Source organism: Galeopterus variegatus, unplaced genomic scaffold, assembly GCF_000696425.1.
Source record: "Galeopterus variegatus unplaced genomic scaffold, G_variegatus-3.0.2 Scaffold712, whole genome shotgun sequence".
Classification (NCBI taxonomy): Eukaryota; Metazoa; Chordata; class Mammalia; order Dermoptera; family Cynocephalidae; genus Galeopterus; species Galeopterus variegatus.
The window spans coordinates 193,774-209,146 of NW_007726823.1; the positions used below are offsets into that span (position 1 = coordinate 193,774).

The 15,373-nt window shown below is 45.3% G+C and overlaps 1 protein-coding gene across 1 annotated transcript in view; it reads right to left on the reverse strand.

Moving 5' to 3' along the window:
- Positions 1-1,637: 1,637 nt before the first annotated feature.
- Positions 1,638-15,373, reverse strand: part of LOC103589677 (zinc finger protein 407-like) — a 344,176-nt gene continuing 330,440 nt past the window's right edge. The window contains exons 9-10 of the mRNA XM_008571718.1: positions 3,599-4,173; positions 1,638-3,487 (exon numbers count right to left, since the gene is read on the reverse strand). Of these exons, the coding sequence (XP_008569940.1) occupies positions 2,723-3,487; positions 3,599-4,173 (1,340 nt within the window). The 3' untranslated portion in view covers positions 1,638-2,722. The remainder of the gene's footprint in view (positions 3,488-3,598; positions 4,174-15,373) is intronic.

Consider the following 15,373-nt stretch of genomic DNA (forward strand, 5'->3'; position numbering starts at 1 on the left):
TTTGTATGAAAATTGCTATCTCACTTGTAACTCTCCACCATGTATAGTGAAACTTGCCCAAAAGTTGGACTCTAAGCCGTCTCTGTACGTCAACTTGGGCAATCTGCTTCCTGGCATGCCAAGTGTCCTTGAGGCTCCATCATTTAGTCAGCCACAGTTTGATAAGACCGTGGCCTTTCTGGATTACAGTCTCCAAGTAAATATTTCATTTGCTTTGTTTTTAACTCCTTTAAAATTCTATCGTATTCTCTAGAAAAAACCTCAAAGAAATCCATAAACTCGCCCGTGTTGTCTCTATGGACAATCCCTGCTGCAATGAATGTCCCATGCTCACACAACCAGCCATGCCTCATTATTCTGAGGCACACATTTGTGTATGTGCTTCTTAAACCCCCTTACATTCCAGTAGTTGTGTAATGAGAGAGAAAAGAGAGGTAACATTAACCCAGCTCTATAGGTAATTACAGGATACAATAGCTTAGTGAAGCCTTTGCAATCCTTCTAAGCCTAGAAACACCTTCTGTACAATTTTTTTTATGCAAAGGCCTGCTCTTTTCATTGTGCATACAACGTGATTGCTGGTTTGACACTGCAGGCTACACTGGTTTTATGAAGGATTAAATGCCACCTGAGACATATTTATCCTAAATAAATCACAAATGGTAAACTGCAGCATGTCAGTGTCAACACCCTGGTCTGCAGCAGAAAGGTTAGCCATACAGGGCTGAGCACGGTCAGGAATTAGCATCCAGGCCGCAGGGCCCCAGGGCTCTTGCTAAGGGAGAAATGATCAAGAAGAAATATTTCCACTGAAAAACACCTCCCCCGCTTTTTCTTTAACATGTATGAGAAGCATAGAGAGGGCCATCACTTTGTAAAGGTCACCTTTATCCTGATAACAAACGGGAGTTGATCCTGTCACTGTTTGCTGAAGACAGTGTTTAAGAGGAACTGAATAGCCCTGCCATTTTTAAGAAACATGAGCAAGTCATACTCAGCTAATTATGAATCTCAGTGTCAGACCTGAAATTTTGCCTTTTACTTTTTATTCTTTTGGAGGGGTGGCTGTATGAAAGGAGGTGGCCCTGGAGCGGACAGGAGACTCAGCAATGGGAAGGAAGGGAAGGAGAGAACAGCTCCTCAGAGAGGCTCCTTCCCACACCGTCCTCTAGGAAGAGATTTTAAATGGTACTTTTGTTTAGACAAAGGAGGTGCCATCTCCCTTTTCTCTCATGTCTTTTCTTCACAATTTTTAGATACTAACCATGATAGAATATGTTATTGTCACCAGAATGCACCCAGGCCTTTGCCAAACATTTAGAAAACAGCAGTAGGCTGCAAGGGATGCACGTTGGAAACCAGTGTCCTCTGCAAGTGGGCGAAGGGGAGAGATGACCAGCTGGGGTAGATGCGGTCCCTTCGGTTGTCGCAGCTCCCAATTCGACTGGCTGCTTGCAATGTAAAAAAAAAAGCATTATCTTTTAATGCTATCATTTTATTTCAAGCACGTTGGAAACCAGTGTCCTCTGCAAGTGGGCGAAGGGGAGAGATGACCAGCTGGGGTAGATGTGGTCCCTTCGGTTGTCGCAGCTCCCAATTTGACTGGCTGCTTGCAATGTAAAAAAAAAAGCATTATCTTTTAATGCTATCATTTTATTTCAAAGAAAACAGAAACAGAACAAAAACAAACTTTGCATTTGAGGGAGGGGATTATTTTACACTTTTGGAAAAGAAATAAGAGCAATCATTTCAAGAAACAAATTATTGCAACATAAACTTGCATTCGACAGTTGCAGTGAATCCACAGCTAAACACACAATGCAGGTCGAGGCAAGGGCTACAGGGCAGTTTGTCTGTTAATGTTTAATGTCAGCTTTTTCATGCTGACATAAATCTCAAATAAATCCTGCAAAAATGATATCAATACAAACAAACCTTTGTTATAAAAAGCAAATTATCAATGTGAACAATATTTTCCAGAGTGCACATTTCATATATACTTTACCGTATGAAACTAAGTCAAAATTAGAAGCAGTGGGTTGTCTTAACCAAGGTATATTTTAATTGAATATAAACTTCGAGGCTTTTCTTAACCACAGGTTATGCAGAATGCAACCGAGAAATGAATACACCTAAAATGTGTGAAGAGAGGAAACTTATATATGAAATGAACTAACAGGCATCCTTTGGTTTAGGAACAATGTTATCTTAAAATTTCAAAGAAAAAAAAAACAAAAAAAACAATGGGAGTGAGCTACTTCAAGATGGTAATAACTGTAGCCGAAATTTTCCACCAGATATATAATAAAATGTTAAAACAGTTACATGCTGGTCTGCAAGAGCAGATGCTCCCAAGCCTCAAGATACATTCTTACTTTTCCACCCCTGGGGCATAATTTTTGAGAACTGAAGTGGGAAAACACCTGTGGGGGGGAAGAACCAACAGACGAATTTAGCTTCTCAGCACACGGGAAGAAAGGCCATTAAAGAAAGACCCGAGGGGCACAGGATCCGATGCGCACAGGCCCTGCGGCCTGCCAGCACCGAGCCCGGCCTTCCCGCTGCCTCCGCAGCGCGCTCTCGCTCGGGCTACCTGCCATCCGCACCTTCATGGTAGCGCACGTCGCCGTCACTTTGGAGGGCTAGGAAGGATGTTCAGGGAGCACAGCCGGCACAGACTGGACACGCCCACCTGCTCTGGGTCCCAGTGACCACGCGCGCCTCACGCTTCCTGCAGTTCGCTGCTTTCTCTTTGGCTCTGAATTACTGTCGCCGCCGGGGAGCCGTCCTGGGTGTAAATGACCATGCTGGTCAACTGTTCCGCACCACCTGGGGCCAGGGCCTCGGCGCCCAGTGCGGCCCCGGCCTGCAGGAGCTCCTGAGAGTCCGCCGCCTCTATCACAGTGTGGGAGTACACGCCAGCATCGTCCTGCACACCCGGAGGCAACTCGGTCACGATGTAATGCGTGGCCCCCTCGGGGAAGCTGCTGCTGGACTCTTGGACCATGGCCTGCACTAACTCCTCCGTCACGATGATCTGCGAGATGTCGCTGCCGGGCTCCAGCAGGCCCACGTGCGCGTCCTGCACCCGCAGTCCTCGGGCTTCGGCCCCCTGCATGACGATCTGAGAGCCCTCCCCGGCCACCATGTGCACGGCACCCTCCTCGTTCACGATGACCTGCGTGATGCCATCTTTGATGAGCTGGCCGGCCACAGCTGTGTCGCACACGGCAAATTGGAGCACTCCCTGGACCACCTTTTTGAAAGCCACCTGTGCGCGCTCCTGGGGGGCAAGGATAGCCGCAGGGCGCACGACCTGGGTCAGCACTTCCACAGCGGCCGGGCTCTCCTGAGCATCTCGGAACACCTGGATCTCCGGGGCCTCCGGGGCGGTGGCCGTGTGGGACGCCTCCTGGCCGGGCAGCTGGATCAGCAGGTCCTTGGGGCTAGGACTGCCCTTCTCCTCGGACCCAGCCCTGCCCTCCACCTCGCCTAATTCAGTGACTGCACACAGCAGCGCATCCAGGGCTGGCAGCTGGATCAGCAGGTCCTTGGGGCTAGGCCTGCCCTTCTCCTCGGGCCCAGCCCTGCCCTCCACCTCGCCTAATTCAGTGACTGCACACAGCAGCGCATCCAGGGCTGAGGACGCGTCGTGGGGAGGGGCCCCAGCCTCCGACAGATTCAAAACCTCCTGCTTGGTCACCTGCTGTATCACAGCACCGCCAGGGCTGAGGGACTCATCCATGCCGTGACCTTCCATGGAACCACCCACGACGACCACCTGCGTGGCTCCCTCCCCCAGCTGCTCGGGCAGGATGGGCCCAGGCACCACACCGCCCGCTTGCGCCCCGCTCTGACTGGTGGCAATGACCTGCCCGTCTTCGGTGATGTGCACCACCCTGGCCACCTGGCCGGCCATGGCCAGCGTCTGCAGCGTGGCGGCAGCCGTCTCCTCCATGGAGGCGTCCAGGGCAAACTCCCCATGGTAGCCCTGGATGATGATGACCTGCTGCGCCTGCTCGGGGGGCTGGGCCTGCCGCTTGCGGTGCCGAGGGGATTTCTCCTGGACTGGAGACTCTTCCACCAGCGCGGCCGCGGTGAAGGGGCTGTCTGTCTCCACGAAGGTGGCTCCTTGTCCCTTCAGACGGCATTCGTAGGACTTGGAAACAATGCCTAGGGGAGACAAGGACCAGTTAGAGCTAGAAGTTTTTCCGCCTAAGAGTAAGACCGTCCTCCTGTAAAAGCTTTAACACCTCAACAGAGACACACGGTGAACCTCTATTCAAAGGAGCTGCCAGCGCTCTGTGGGCAGCCCACGCGGGCCGGGAGTGCCGGAAGCCGGGATGTGTGTCTGCTCCTTCCCAGGCCGCCGGGTGCCTGTCCGGATGCAGCCCTGAGCATCCAGGTCCTGGGGAAGGAGTGCCCTCCCCACCCCTCCCACCTGCATTTCTAATAGTACGTTCAGTAAGGCTCAGCAAACAGTAAACAGTAGTATTTTTTAACCCAAAGGACAATCTTTTTTTAATGTCCAAATATATATGGTATATTTGTTTATTCAGCAAAAATAATGAAAGCCTTGCATGATAAATTAAAAAACACATCCTCAGTGAACACAGCTGAAGGCTTCATGCAACAGATATTTATCGGGTGTCTACTCGTGCCAGGCACTAAACGTAGGTGAAAAGACAGCCCTGCTGTGGCGGCCATGGTGAGCCACCGTGTGCCAGGCACTGTGCTCAGTGCTCTGCTGGGGACACGGCCACTCAGGGACATGGAAGGGAGTGTGACCGTGTGGAGCTGAGAGCTGAGCTCTGAGAGCCCAACTCCCTCCTGTGCCTCTCTGTCTACCGTGGGCTCAGAACAGTGCCTACCAGGGAGCAGTGTTCAACAGAGATGTGTTTGGGGAATGACTTGGATACTCAGTAAGGTGACACATTCAGGCTGTTGGACAGTATTCAGGGAAAGATCTATGAAGAAATAACATTCAAACCCTCTCTTCAGGGACAAGAAGACTTGAGCTGCCCAGCGAGGGCTGGGAGGAGAAAGCTCTAGAACGGAGGCAGCACTGGCCTAGGCAGAGACAGGAGGCTGGGCTGTCCATGGGGCATTTGGGGAACTGTGGGTCCTCTGGGGTGGCTGAAGGCTCGAGCTTTCAAGATATGAGATAGTTTAGCTCAGATCTTGCTGCCCAAGGCCTCCTATACCCTGTACTAAGCTATATAGGCTGTGGGCTTTGGGGAGAAGGAACCTGTTGAATGTTTTTAAGCAGGAAAATTGTAGAAGTGTAAAAGAGGGCATGATCTTCAATGCCAGCCCCAAATTTCTCTTAGTGAAAACACTGAATCTTTAGGAGACACCATGATAAGCCCTTGAGACAGGGCAGAAGCAATAAGGAGACGATTAAGCAGCTCTCTGTGGAACAGGAGAGGACAGAGGAGCCAGGAGGGGCAGCTGTAGTTGTGCCTGGAGTCCCCCCACCACCCTGTGTCTGCTGTTAGTCCACTGGGCACCCAGGGCTGGCAGGTAAGTGCTTTGAGCCCGCCCGAGGACAGAGGCCCAGGCAAGGCCCAGGCTCACACCCACCTCAATGTCACCCTGACTTGGTGACACACGCTGTTTCCTAACTGGATGGGGTGAAACGTGACTGGAAACTCTAATCTTTATTTTCATAAAAAAGAGATTGACTCTAAACAGATATCTGTTTTCTTCTCTAAATCTCAAACTTTTGACCAGTTTTCTTATTATCACCACCTTCCTCCAAAATAAGAGAATGATCTAGATGCTCTACATTGAATACTCTACATCTCAACAGCAGCCAGTTTTTGAGATATTCCTCTTCACTCTCTTCAATGTGGGTCACTTTTCTAACAGCGGATACTTTGTTCTTACCAGAGGGAAAAAAGGGTTAAGATTTGTCAGAGATTATTTATTGGTAGCATCCCCCCAAAATAAGGACAACAATTCTGCTCACCACGTTGATGGTGTTCTGCAAGATAGCACTTCTTCCAACACTGAGTTAATGCGGAGCACAGACCCCAGTGAGGCCTGTTTTCCAAGGGTACAATATCTCAAGCAGGATCGGCAGAAGTCAAGTCATTTTTACCTGGAGGGTGTGGCCCAGCTCATACCCATCCTGTAGAACAGTGGCCTGAGTTTGAAAGTATTAGTTAACTCTTAAGTATTCATGAATGTTTCTTCTTGTTCAGGGGACTCTCTAGAGTGTGACTCTTAGAAAGGTCATGGATCATAGGTCAAGAGAAGACCTGTGAGGTTGACCAGGCCTCGCCCCATACTAGAAGACCGTCCCGCTCGTTCACTCAGCGCCCATGGGCCTATGGAACCCTCTGGTGAGCACGTGCTGCTCGGATGGCATACAGCAGGGGTGAACCAGGCAGAAGGAAACCATCACATCTTAAAGGTCAACCACCCTTCCCTGGAGGAGGGCCCAAAATGTCCATGAATCCAGCTCAGTGAATTCCCTAACTATAGCGCATGCCTGTTTTCTCTTGTTTACCCCCCAGCAAGGACAGAAAACAACTGGGTAGCACTAACTAGGCTACCTAGCAGTAACTAGCCAGCCCCTTGATGACACTACTGCACGATGCTTGGTGGCAGCAGTCACGGGTCTTAGGACTGTGGTACTCATGCCCCAGGGGGGCTTGAAGACTTTCCAAAGGTCATGGATGCACATGGTGAGTTTGAGGGAATTGCTCCAGTGCATCTAGCTTGATCTGCCTGGGCACGTATCTGCAGTGGAAGGCTCCTTCCTGCTGAACCTTTCACCTTCCTCCTGCTTTACAAAGAGAAGCAACCCTTCACCTATCCTGGGTCTGGCATCTTGCCCAGGGAAGATTAGAGTTAGAAGACCAGCATGTGATCAGGTTAAGGAATACAGATCCTAGAAAGAAAGAGTTGACTAACTGTCTACATGCCTTAACCTAATCTCATGGTTATCTTCTGAACTTTAATCCTCTCTAAATTCTCTCTCCTCAAAGAAGTCAGAATGGGGCTTGAGATGTGAGCAGAAAGGCTGATGAGGGTGTAGCACCACAGAGTTCCCAAATTCATACTCCATTTATGCCCAAGTTTGAGCTGGGCACAATGTGGCCAACCCCTGGACCATCTGCCATCCACCAGGGCCTCCAGATCTTTGTCTGTTGCACTTGACAGATTTTTCCTCTGCTATGCATGCAATTTCTCCCCGACCCCCGCTTTGCTACCTAGGATGCAATTTTTTGCTTGCCCTCTTTACACTTGAAACTTTATTTCCGTCCATTCTCGTATTTCAAGGCCATTTTTAGTCTAATTCAGAATTTGAAAAAGGAAGTAAGGACACAAAAACAAAGGCAAAACTTCAGATCATTTACCTCCCACATTAGTTACAGAAAAGGACATACTGCCATTACTTTAAGCAACAGGAGCAACTACTGTAGTTGGGAAAGAGAGAGCAAGCATCCTATTCTTAGGTAGTCTCTGAAGGAAATGCTGCATGCTCGAGTCCAAGCAGTTCTGCTCTTCACTCTGCTACTAGACAGAAAATCTCTTGGGTGTAGAATTACCTTTGAATCCCATGCAGCACTGATAATTAAGCTATTCTGAACTACTTACTGAATTTATCTGAATCCAGAGGTGGGTTAAGCCACTTCCAGACCATTAAAGTAAACTACATGGGTAAATACTGCTGTCAGTGTGGGTGTGATGAAGCTTAACACAAACAACATCTTAACCTCTGCACAGCACGAGTTCATAAATGCGACTGCAGGTCCATCTTTTGATTCAGCAATTTAATAACTTCGAGTGCTGTCAGTACTGCTTTGAAAAATAGCACCTATAAAATGTAACAGCCTCAATCAGATTGAAAAAGATTCACCCACTGAAGATTCTTCCATTTCAAACATAATGAATTAATGTTGAGCTATGCAGAAGTTCAAGTGTCATTTAAACTAATGTGAATCTCTACTGTAACTTTAAATTCCAGCTGGGCTATGATCAAGAATTTACTGGGCACATATATATACTTCAATTTTTTAGCTCTTTCTTGTAAATATGAACGGTACAGCTCACCACTGCAGATGACCAAATGGATCAGTATTTGGAAAACAGGAATGTTGTACAGGTTTTATCCTGAACTGCCCAGTCACTGTTATAACTCCAAAATGGCACAAATGTTAACGGAGCATGGATGCCCAACATTATTTTTATTACATTTTACATTTTTTAAAGACAACATTAGACGTCAGTATGACAATAGTAACTAATCAAATAGTGTGCCTAAATTCAGTCTTTTTTGGATCTGTTTCTAGTAGGGAGCAAGCAGCTTTGTATAGAAAGTATAGACAAAGTTAAAATGCAGCCTGGTACCTGCTCACAAAACCCCAATTTAACAACTTGTTGGGTTTCATGAGCACAAAGATAAAACGCTCCCTCTCACAGCTAAATGCACTGACAGTTTACAATTTGGTTGAAATGAAAGGGCTTTTTTGGGTGTCTGAAGCTTTGTTTTCAGGGAACTGACTTCAAGTTAGGCTCACTTCTTCAGAATACTACATGAAGCTGCTGCTCTGTCTTCTCCATTCTTCTTGAAGCAAACATCTCCAGAGCAGAAAAACACAAACTCTCCTATGCAGGCATGCAGGAGTTAAGCTGCAGAGACTCGCGCTCCCCAAAACTGTGCTAGCGGCTCTGTCGTTCTGCTGTCTGCTGTGCTTCTGGGAGGCTGCAAATGGGGCTGAGCACCTGACAACTTCCTCTTTGTGTGTGTGCTGGTCTTTCATTACTGTTGTCATTTTTCCTACAGAATAAATACCTTATGCTTTTGTTAAGCTTACATTTAATTAAAATGTACAGAATTTGTGCAGTAAACTCGAATGAAACAAATAAAACAAGGGTCCCCTTTCTTGAAGGCATACGTTGTGAATGAAAAATGTCATTACAGACTAAAAATTTTTGCAGTAAACAGGGCCTACAGAGAGAAGTTTCCCTGTAATGACACCCATAAAATACACAAATGGCACTTTTAGTACCATCCTGAATATGGCATTTTCTGTGCTCTACACACAATCTAAATGGTTTGATCATAGAGCATAATACTCCATTGGGTTTATAGAACAATCAATGTTCCATAAAATGATGTATTTATCCAATAGTAGGCTCAGCAGTTACTGGAGTATGACATTGTAGGACACAGGCTTGGGCTACTCGGCAGCACACATGCTGGCTGTAAAACTTATCTAACACCACTTCAACAACTTCATCTCATCGGTGGCACGTAATTTGTGGAAGCCTCAGCTTGGTTTAAAAAAAAACTTGTAATAAAAATTCATAGAATTTTCAGGAGAATGAAAGCTGATGACAATAGAAAGGTCACATTGTGTCTCCACTAAAGGGGTCAAAGGTTGTTAGCAGTTCTAAAACCGAAAGTAGATTTCATGCATCGTGTAGCAGATAAAGATGGCATTAAAAAGACATGTCGTGGGGTGAGATGCCTAATGCCTACAAAAGCCTGTGATAATATCTATGTAAACCACTTTGATGCTACGAGCCGCATTTAAAAAAAAAAATTTCTAAGCTTCTCCTGAAACTGTACTAAATGTTTATACATTGCTAGGTTACATCTCAGACACTGTGTGTAGTTTAGATTTTATATCTTGGTAGGGCCACTAAGGTTGAAAACGCTGGATTGGTTCATTGTGATAATTAAAGCACCTTGAATATGATGCGATTTAAAAAAATAATACTTTTCATATAAAAATTTGGGGCACACATGACATTGTGATTCTTAAGCCACATATAATTTTTCTCAACTTCAATTTTAAGATGTAATTTTAACAAGAATGTTAAGAAATCATACTTAATGTCTATTAAAATGAAACAATATTAACAGATTATGCTAATAAATTAGAGCCATATTTTAATGTCACAAAAGCTTATAAGTTTCTCAAGTGAAAGCAGGAAAAATGACGAATTAAAATTCAATGAAATATAACCTTTTAGAAATTTCAATGCAGGGAATACATTATTCTTACAATAGCAGGCACCAATAGTTTAGCCAGTCAAATCGATGTCAATAATTCTCTGTAATTTATTCATTATATAGACAATAATAATTTCCTGGCATTATGCAGGATACCCTATTATAGAGCTCCCATTCAAATCTGGTTTTGAAGAAGTGGGTGCTTTCCATGTTAACACTGGCACGTATTATGGGGTACTCCCTGCCTTTGAGCTCCGTCCCATACTAAACAGTGTGAACTTCCTCAAGTTCCTGAAGGTGAAACTCAAGTGGCATAAGGTGTTGTTCAGGATCCAAGAAAGAGTATCAATCTAGTATAATAATCGCAACACGGGCCAGAGCAGCTCTCAGCCTTATATCCCAATAACTAAACGACAATTTCTCTCTCTTTTTATCTTTCTTTTAAAGAGAATACAGGTTAGTTAATATCTCATGTCTCTCCATTATTTTCAAGGGTTCGAAACACATTCTGGTCAGTGTCCCTAAAATTCACACATGAAATGGAAATAAATAAGTTGAGTTACAAAATTAAGAATTATTTTTAGACTCTGACATGCTTGTTAAACATGACAGCCATATGAGTGAGATTTATTTCAGAGCACAGACTGGTTTTGCTCATTCTAAACCTAAGGTAAACCTAAACTGATAGGAACTGGCCTGAGATGTGTTAAATATATCACAACATAATAATTAAAAGGCATTTTGGTAAATATTTGCTTTATAACACATATAAAAGGTATATGTTGAAGAATCACAATCACAGTAAAAGTCATCACTATGCCCTCAATTTCATGAAAGCCACTGTTTTACAAGAAGAGATAGGGAAAATTATTTTTCTGTGAAAAATTAACTGAAGTCCACACCATTTCTGAGAAATTCTTTCATGTAAGTCCAAATACACAATTTCTTAAGATATACCATGAAATTTTTAGTGAAGAAGTACAACAAACCAAGACACAAATTTAGGTACCAAAAGTGTTAGTCCTTTTTTCTTGATTACCATTAGTACCACATTTAACATTGGTAGTGACTGTAGATAATCATATATAGGATCACTGAAAAGAATTCTAAGATACTCAGAAAAAGCTAAGAATACATTTTATCTCAAGTTGAAAATACTTAATTGTCCAGGTTTCTAACTTTTACCAAGAACAGTCTCCACGGGCCTAGATGTTTCCATGGGCACTGAAGAGTGACAAAGAATAAAAGACAATATTTTACCTTTAAAGTCACAAGCCCTAGGAAATTTTGTATTATATCAGACCCTTAGGTATATATTATCATTTCCATGCATGAAGATCTAACAGTAATGGGAGTTATGCACACAAATCTTACTCAGTAAGATAAGAACACGTCCTGTCCTTTAAGGTTATCTTGACAGGCTTGGCAGGGGAGGGGGAGGGGCCGTGGTTAACTGTTTCTCTGCTGTGCAGAAGCCCATGAGCTCTAACAATAGATCATGATGCAACCACATAACTGTGGAGATTCGATTCCTGTGACAGACACAGCGTCATCACATTTCACAGAGGGTGATGAAATGGCACCTTAAAGTTAGACTGTAAAGTGCTCTGATCTGGCCATTTGCTAATGAAGAGCACTTCTTAAAAACTGCCAGTTGATTTACTAGCAGCCACGCCCAGATGTCTCGAGTCCTGTTTGGAACAGAGGAGGAGCAGCAGGTGCCTATGCAGGTATCAATACAGTGCTCATCTCCCATTCGGCACACATTTTTGGGTTTTGAAGTCAGCCTTGGCCACTGAGAGGGGCTATCTTGGATACATCAGGATATATCCTTGCCTCTCCTTCGAGCGCATGCTCCTCGGGTACCCAGGCCTCACACTGTGCCTGCTACCGTTGCCTGCACAACATTGGCGACAGCTGCTGGGAACACGTAGGAGGGCCCTTCACACTTGTGTGCGGGAAGCTAGAGGCTTGGAGGACAGTTGTAGAGTCTCAGGCCCACATCAGGGAGTCCTCCTGAAGACCTTCAAACTAGACCAGATGAACAGCACCTGCCTGCTCACGTAAGGCTGCTGCTGTCTGACTGAAGACGTAGCAAATGAGTACAGACCCTCTTTTCTGCATTATGGAATCAGAAAATTAGGAAGCCTGGAGACCTTTTCCTAAACGTTCTCTGACAGTCTATAAACTCCTAACGCAGATAACACATCAGGAGACAAGGCCTATTTTTCAAAAGTTTTGCACATTACACACACCTTAGAAAGTAAAATTCTGCAACTAAGAAGCCCAGCCAATGTCGCTGGAGGGCACATCTCCAACAAGGCTGACTTAAAAGGCTAACAAGGCCGACTTGTCGCCTTCCTATTTTTTTGGCAAACCTATAAAAAGCCACACTCACTTTTGTAGTTATGTTCGTATGTCCTTTATATTACAGAACCTCCCTGTCTTTCCTGAGGAAATGAGTAGAGACAGATGTGTGTCTTCACTGCAGACACTTCTGTATGAAGGTGAAAGTAGGCTGCTTCTCGGCAGCCGCACAGAGCACCGTCACAGCCAAATCTACAGTGTGCACGACCTATAGTGGGGTAAAACACTAACTGTTAGTATTTTAATTATCAGCAAAGCTTTTGGAAGTCTAACATCTGCTCACAGCTAAATGACAGCAGCTGCTTGTGTACACTTAATGTGGATTTCTTCTCTACAACTTAGGATGAATCGTGTTCTGGGCACATGGCTGCTGTTTCCTACCGAGTAGGCTCTGTGGGACCCTAATGCCCTTTGGGTAGCCACCTGCTAAGGCCTGATCTCTTCACGAGGAGGAGATTCAAAGCCAGCACTGAGCCTCAAGTGTGTGAGTGAAAACACCAGAGATGGTTCCAGAGGTCACTGTTGGACTAGGTGTAGCCAGCTAGTGCTGTAGAAGTGTTGGCACGAGGAGCAGGTCACTGTGCTCGAGAGTGACCTCCAGGAATTCAGCAAAGGGGAGGAAACAGGGCCCCTGGAAACAGAGGCAGCAGTCATCGGTCCTTCCTGGGATCACTCAGGTGGACTGAGGGAGAACCGTCTGGGCCATACCTGCTCTGAGGCTGGGCCCACAGTCGAGCACAGCCTTTGCCACACAGGAAGGAGAGGCAGGGCTGGTGGGGACAGCGGGGCGGTGATAGGGCCATGGTCAAGGCGGAAAACACTGTCTTGTCTTCTCATTTTTTTTTGCAGTAGGCCGGTACAGGGATCTTAACCCTTGGCTTTGATGGTGTCAGCACCACGCTCTAACCAAGTGAGCTAACTGGCCAGCTCTATTTTCTTTTTAATCAGTGCATACTACAGTCTTTATTTTGAATGTTTTCCTAAATATCTAAGTTGAACTCCTATTTAAAATTGCAGAACATATGTGGCTTCGGCCCAAGAAAATAATATACGCTAGGGATAATGAAGTTTAAAATTGATTAAAAAAGTAATCAAACAAAAGACAAAGTATGAGGCGTGAATCCTTACTCTGAAATCAGTGAAATGGATGAAAACTAACTTACAAACTGAAAAGCTGAGTAAAGCACCAGCAGCTGAAACCTAAGGTTAATGCAACACAGTAAGTCAGTAGCAGCTGTTTTTCCTAAGCAAATGCTGACCGAAGGCCCAATGGGCTCCTGTCCCACCTGGCACATGTGTAAGCACGTGCTTACTGAAACTGTGGCCTGGAGCAGGCAGGACACTGGCCATGTGTCTGGATGCAGTAGGTGTGGCCGCATCCAGGGCACCTAGTGTGTCCAGAGGTAAGAGTTTCGTGCTGTTTATCTCAGCAGCTGTGACACCATACATGAAGTCCTCCAGCACAATTCCACATACACATTTTAAAATAGTGTCATAATTCCAATGAGGTAGTGATGTGTTCACGGGGCCAGGGCTACACACAGCACCACATGTATGTTACTGTGCTGCAGGAGGGTGTAAACATGAAAATTGTCTTTTTAGAAAATTAGTAGTAGTGCATTAAGGAGTTCACAGGCTTTTGTTAAATGGGCAACACTCTTTTGCCCTTTCACAAAAAACTGTTTCACAGAAGTTGGATATTGCTCTTGGACCGGGAGGCCTACATGACAACAAGCATGTGATATCAGATGTGGATGTTAACCAGGGGTGACTAATTTCCACATCCACGTATCATTCCACCTGATGCACACACAGAAAAACACATGCAAAGCTGCACACAGGGAACCGAGCAGCAGGCACCACGCAGAAACCCACAGAAGATGTTTTACATGGGGAATGGGGTCTTGGACAAGTTGTAAATTTAAACTACCACTTGTAATCAAAACTCAGGAGCTCTCCTAAGAAACAAGGTTATATAACACATGACCAGTTGCCCACTTGAAATAACGTGAACACATATGAACACACGACCAATTGTCCACTTGAAATAATCTTCAACAGTTTTTGGAAAGAAGAACTTGGAGTATGTTTCTAGTAGGCTGCTGCTGCTTCTTTTTTTTTTTTTTTTTTTTTTTTTTAAAGATGACCGGTAAGGGGATCTTAACCCTTGGCTTGGTGTTGTCAGCACCACGCTCAGCCAGTGAGCGAACCGGCCATCCATATATGGGATCCAAACCTGAGGCCTTGGTGTTATCAGCACCGCACTCTCCCGAGTGAGCCACAGGCCGGCCCCCGAGGCTGCTTCTTCTGCTAGAACTTCCCAGTCCCACAAAATAAAGCTACAGGCCTGATGCTGGTGGAAGCACTTCAAGGGACACAGAAGAGGCAGGACGCAGGCTCCCTGAGCTCCCTCGTGAAGGAGTGGGGGTGTCCTGCTCCTTTCCTCACTCCTATTCTGTGGATCAATAAATGCCTCATCTTGATACCCCACAGAGGCAGAGCCAATCTGGGATAAAGGTATGACTCCTGTGGCATGTAACAGCAATAGATAATTTAGATATAAATGTCACATAATAGGTTAATTACTACTTTCTGAAATTTAAAAATTTTATATGTTTAATCAAATGTTAAATTTTCACGTTTTCTTGAAATATGTACATGCACGTGCATACATACATGTATGTACACACAAACACCCTCACAGAGGTACACAGACATGCAAGCACAGCTAACAATGTCCCAACTGGTTTATTTTCCCTTTCCATTCCATTAATGAAAAGGTCTTCACTAAGCACCTATCCTGCAGTGTGCATTTGTCTTATGCCTGGCTGTGAGTGTAGATGTCATATAAGGAAGTAGGGTCTCTGCTCCCTGGGGAGTTGGTCCTGGAGAGAAGCCTCTCTGGGGCCTCAGAGGCAACTGCCTTACTTGATGACCCACCATGGCTACTGGCAGCTTGGCTGAAATAAAAGTCTTGACGCCCAACACTTGAGCTACATTTTTTAATTCTTTAAGAGCTGTTAAAGTTTTTAA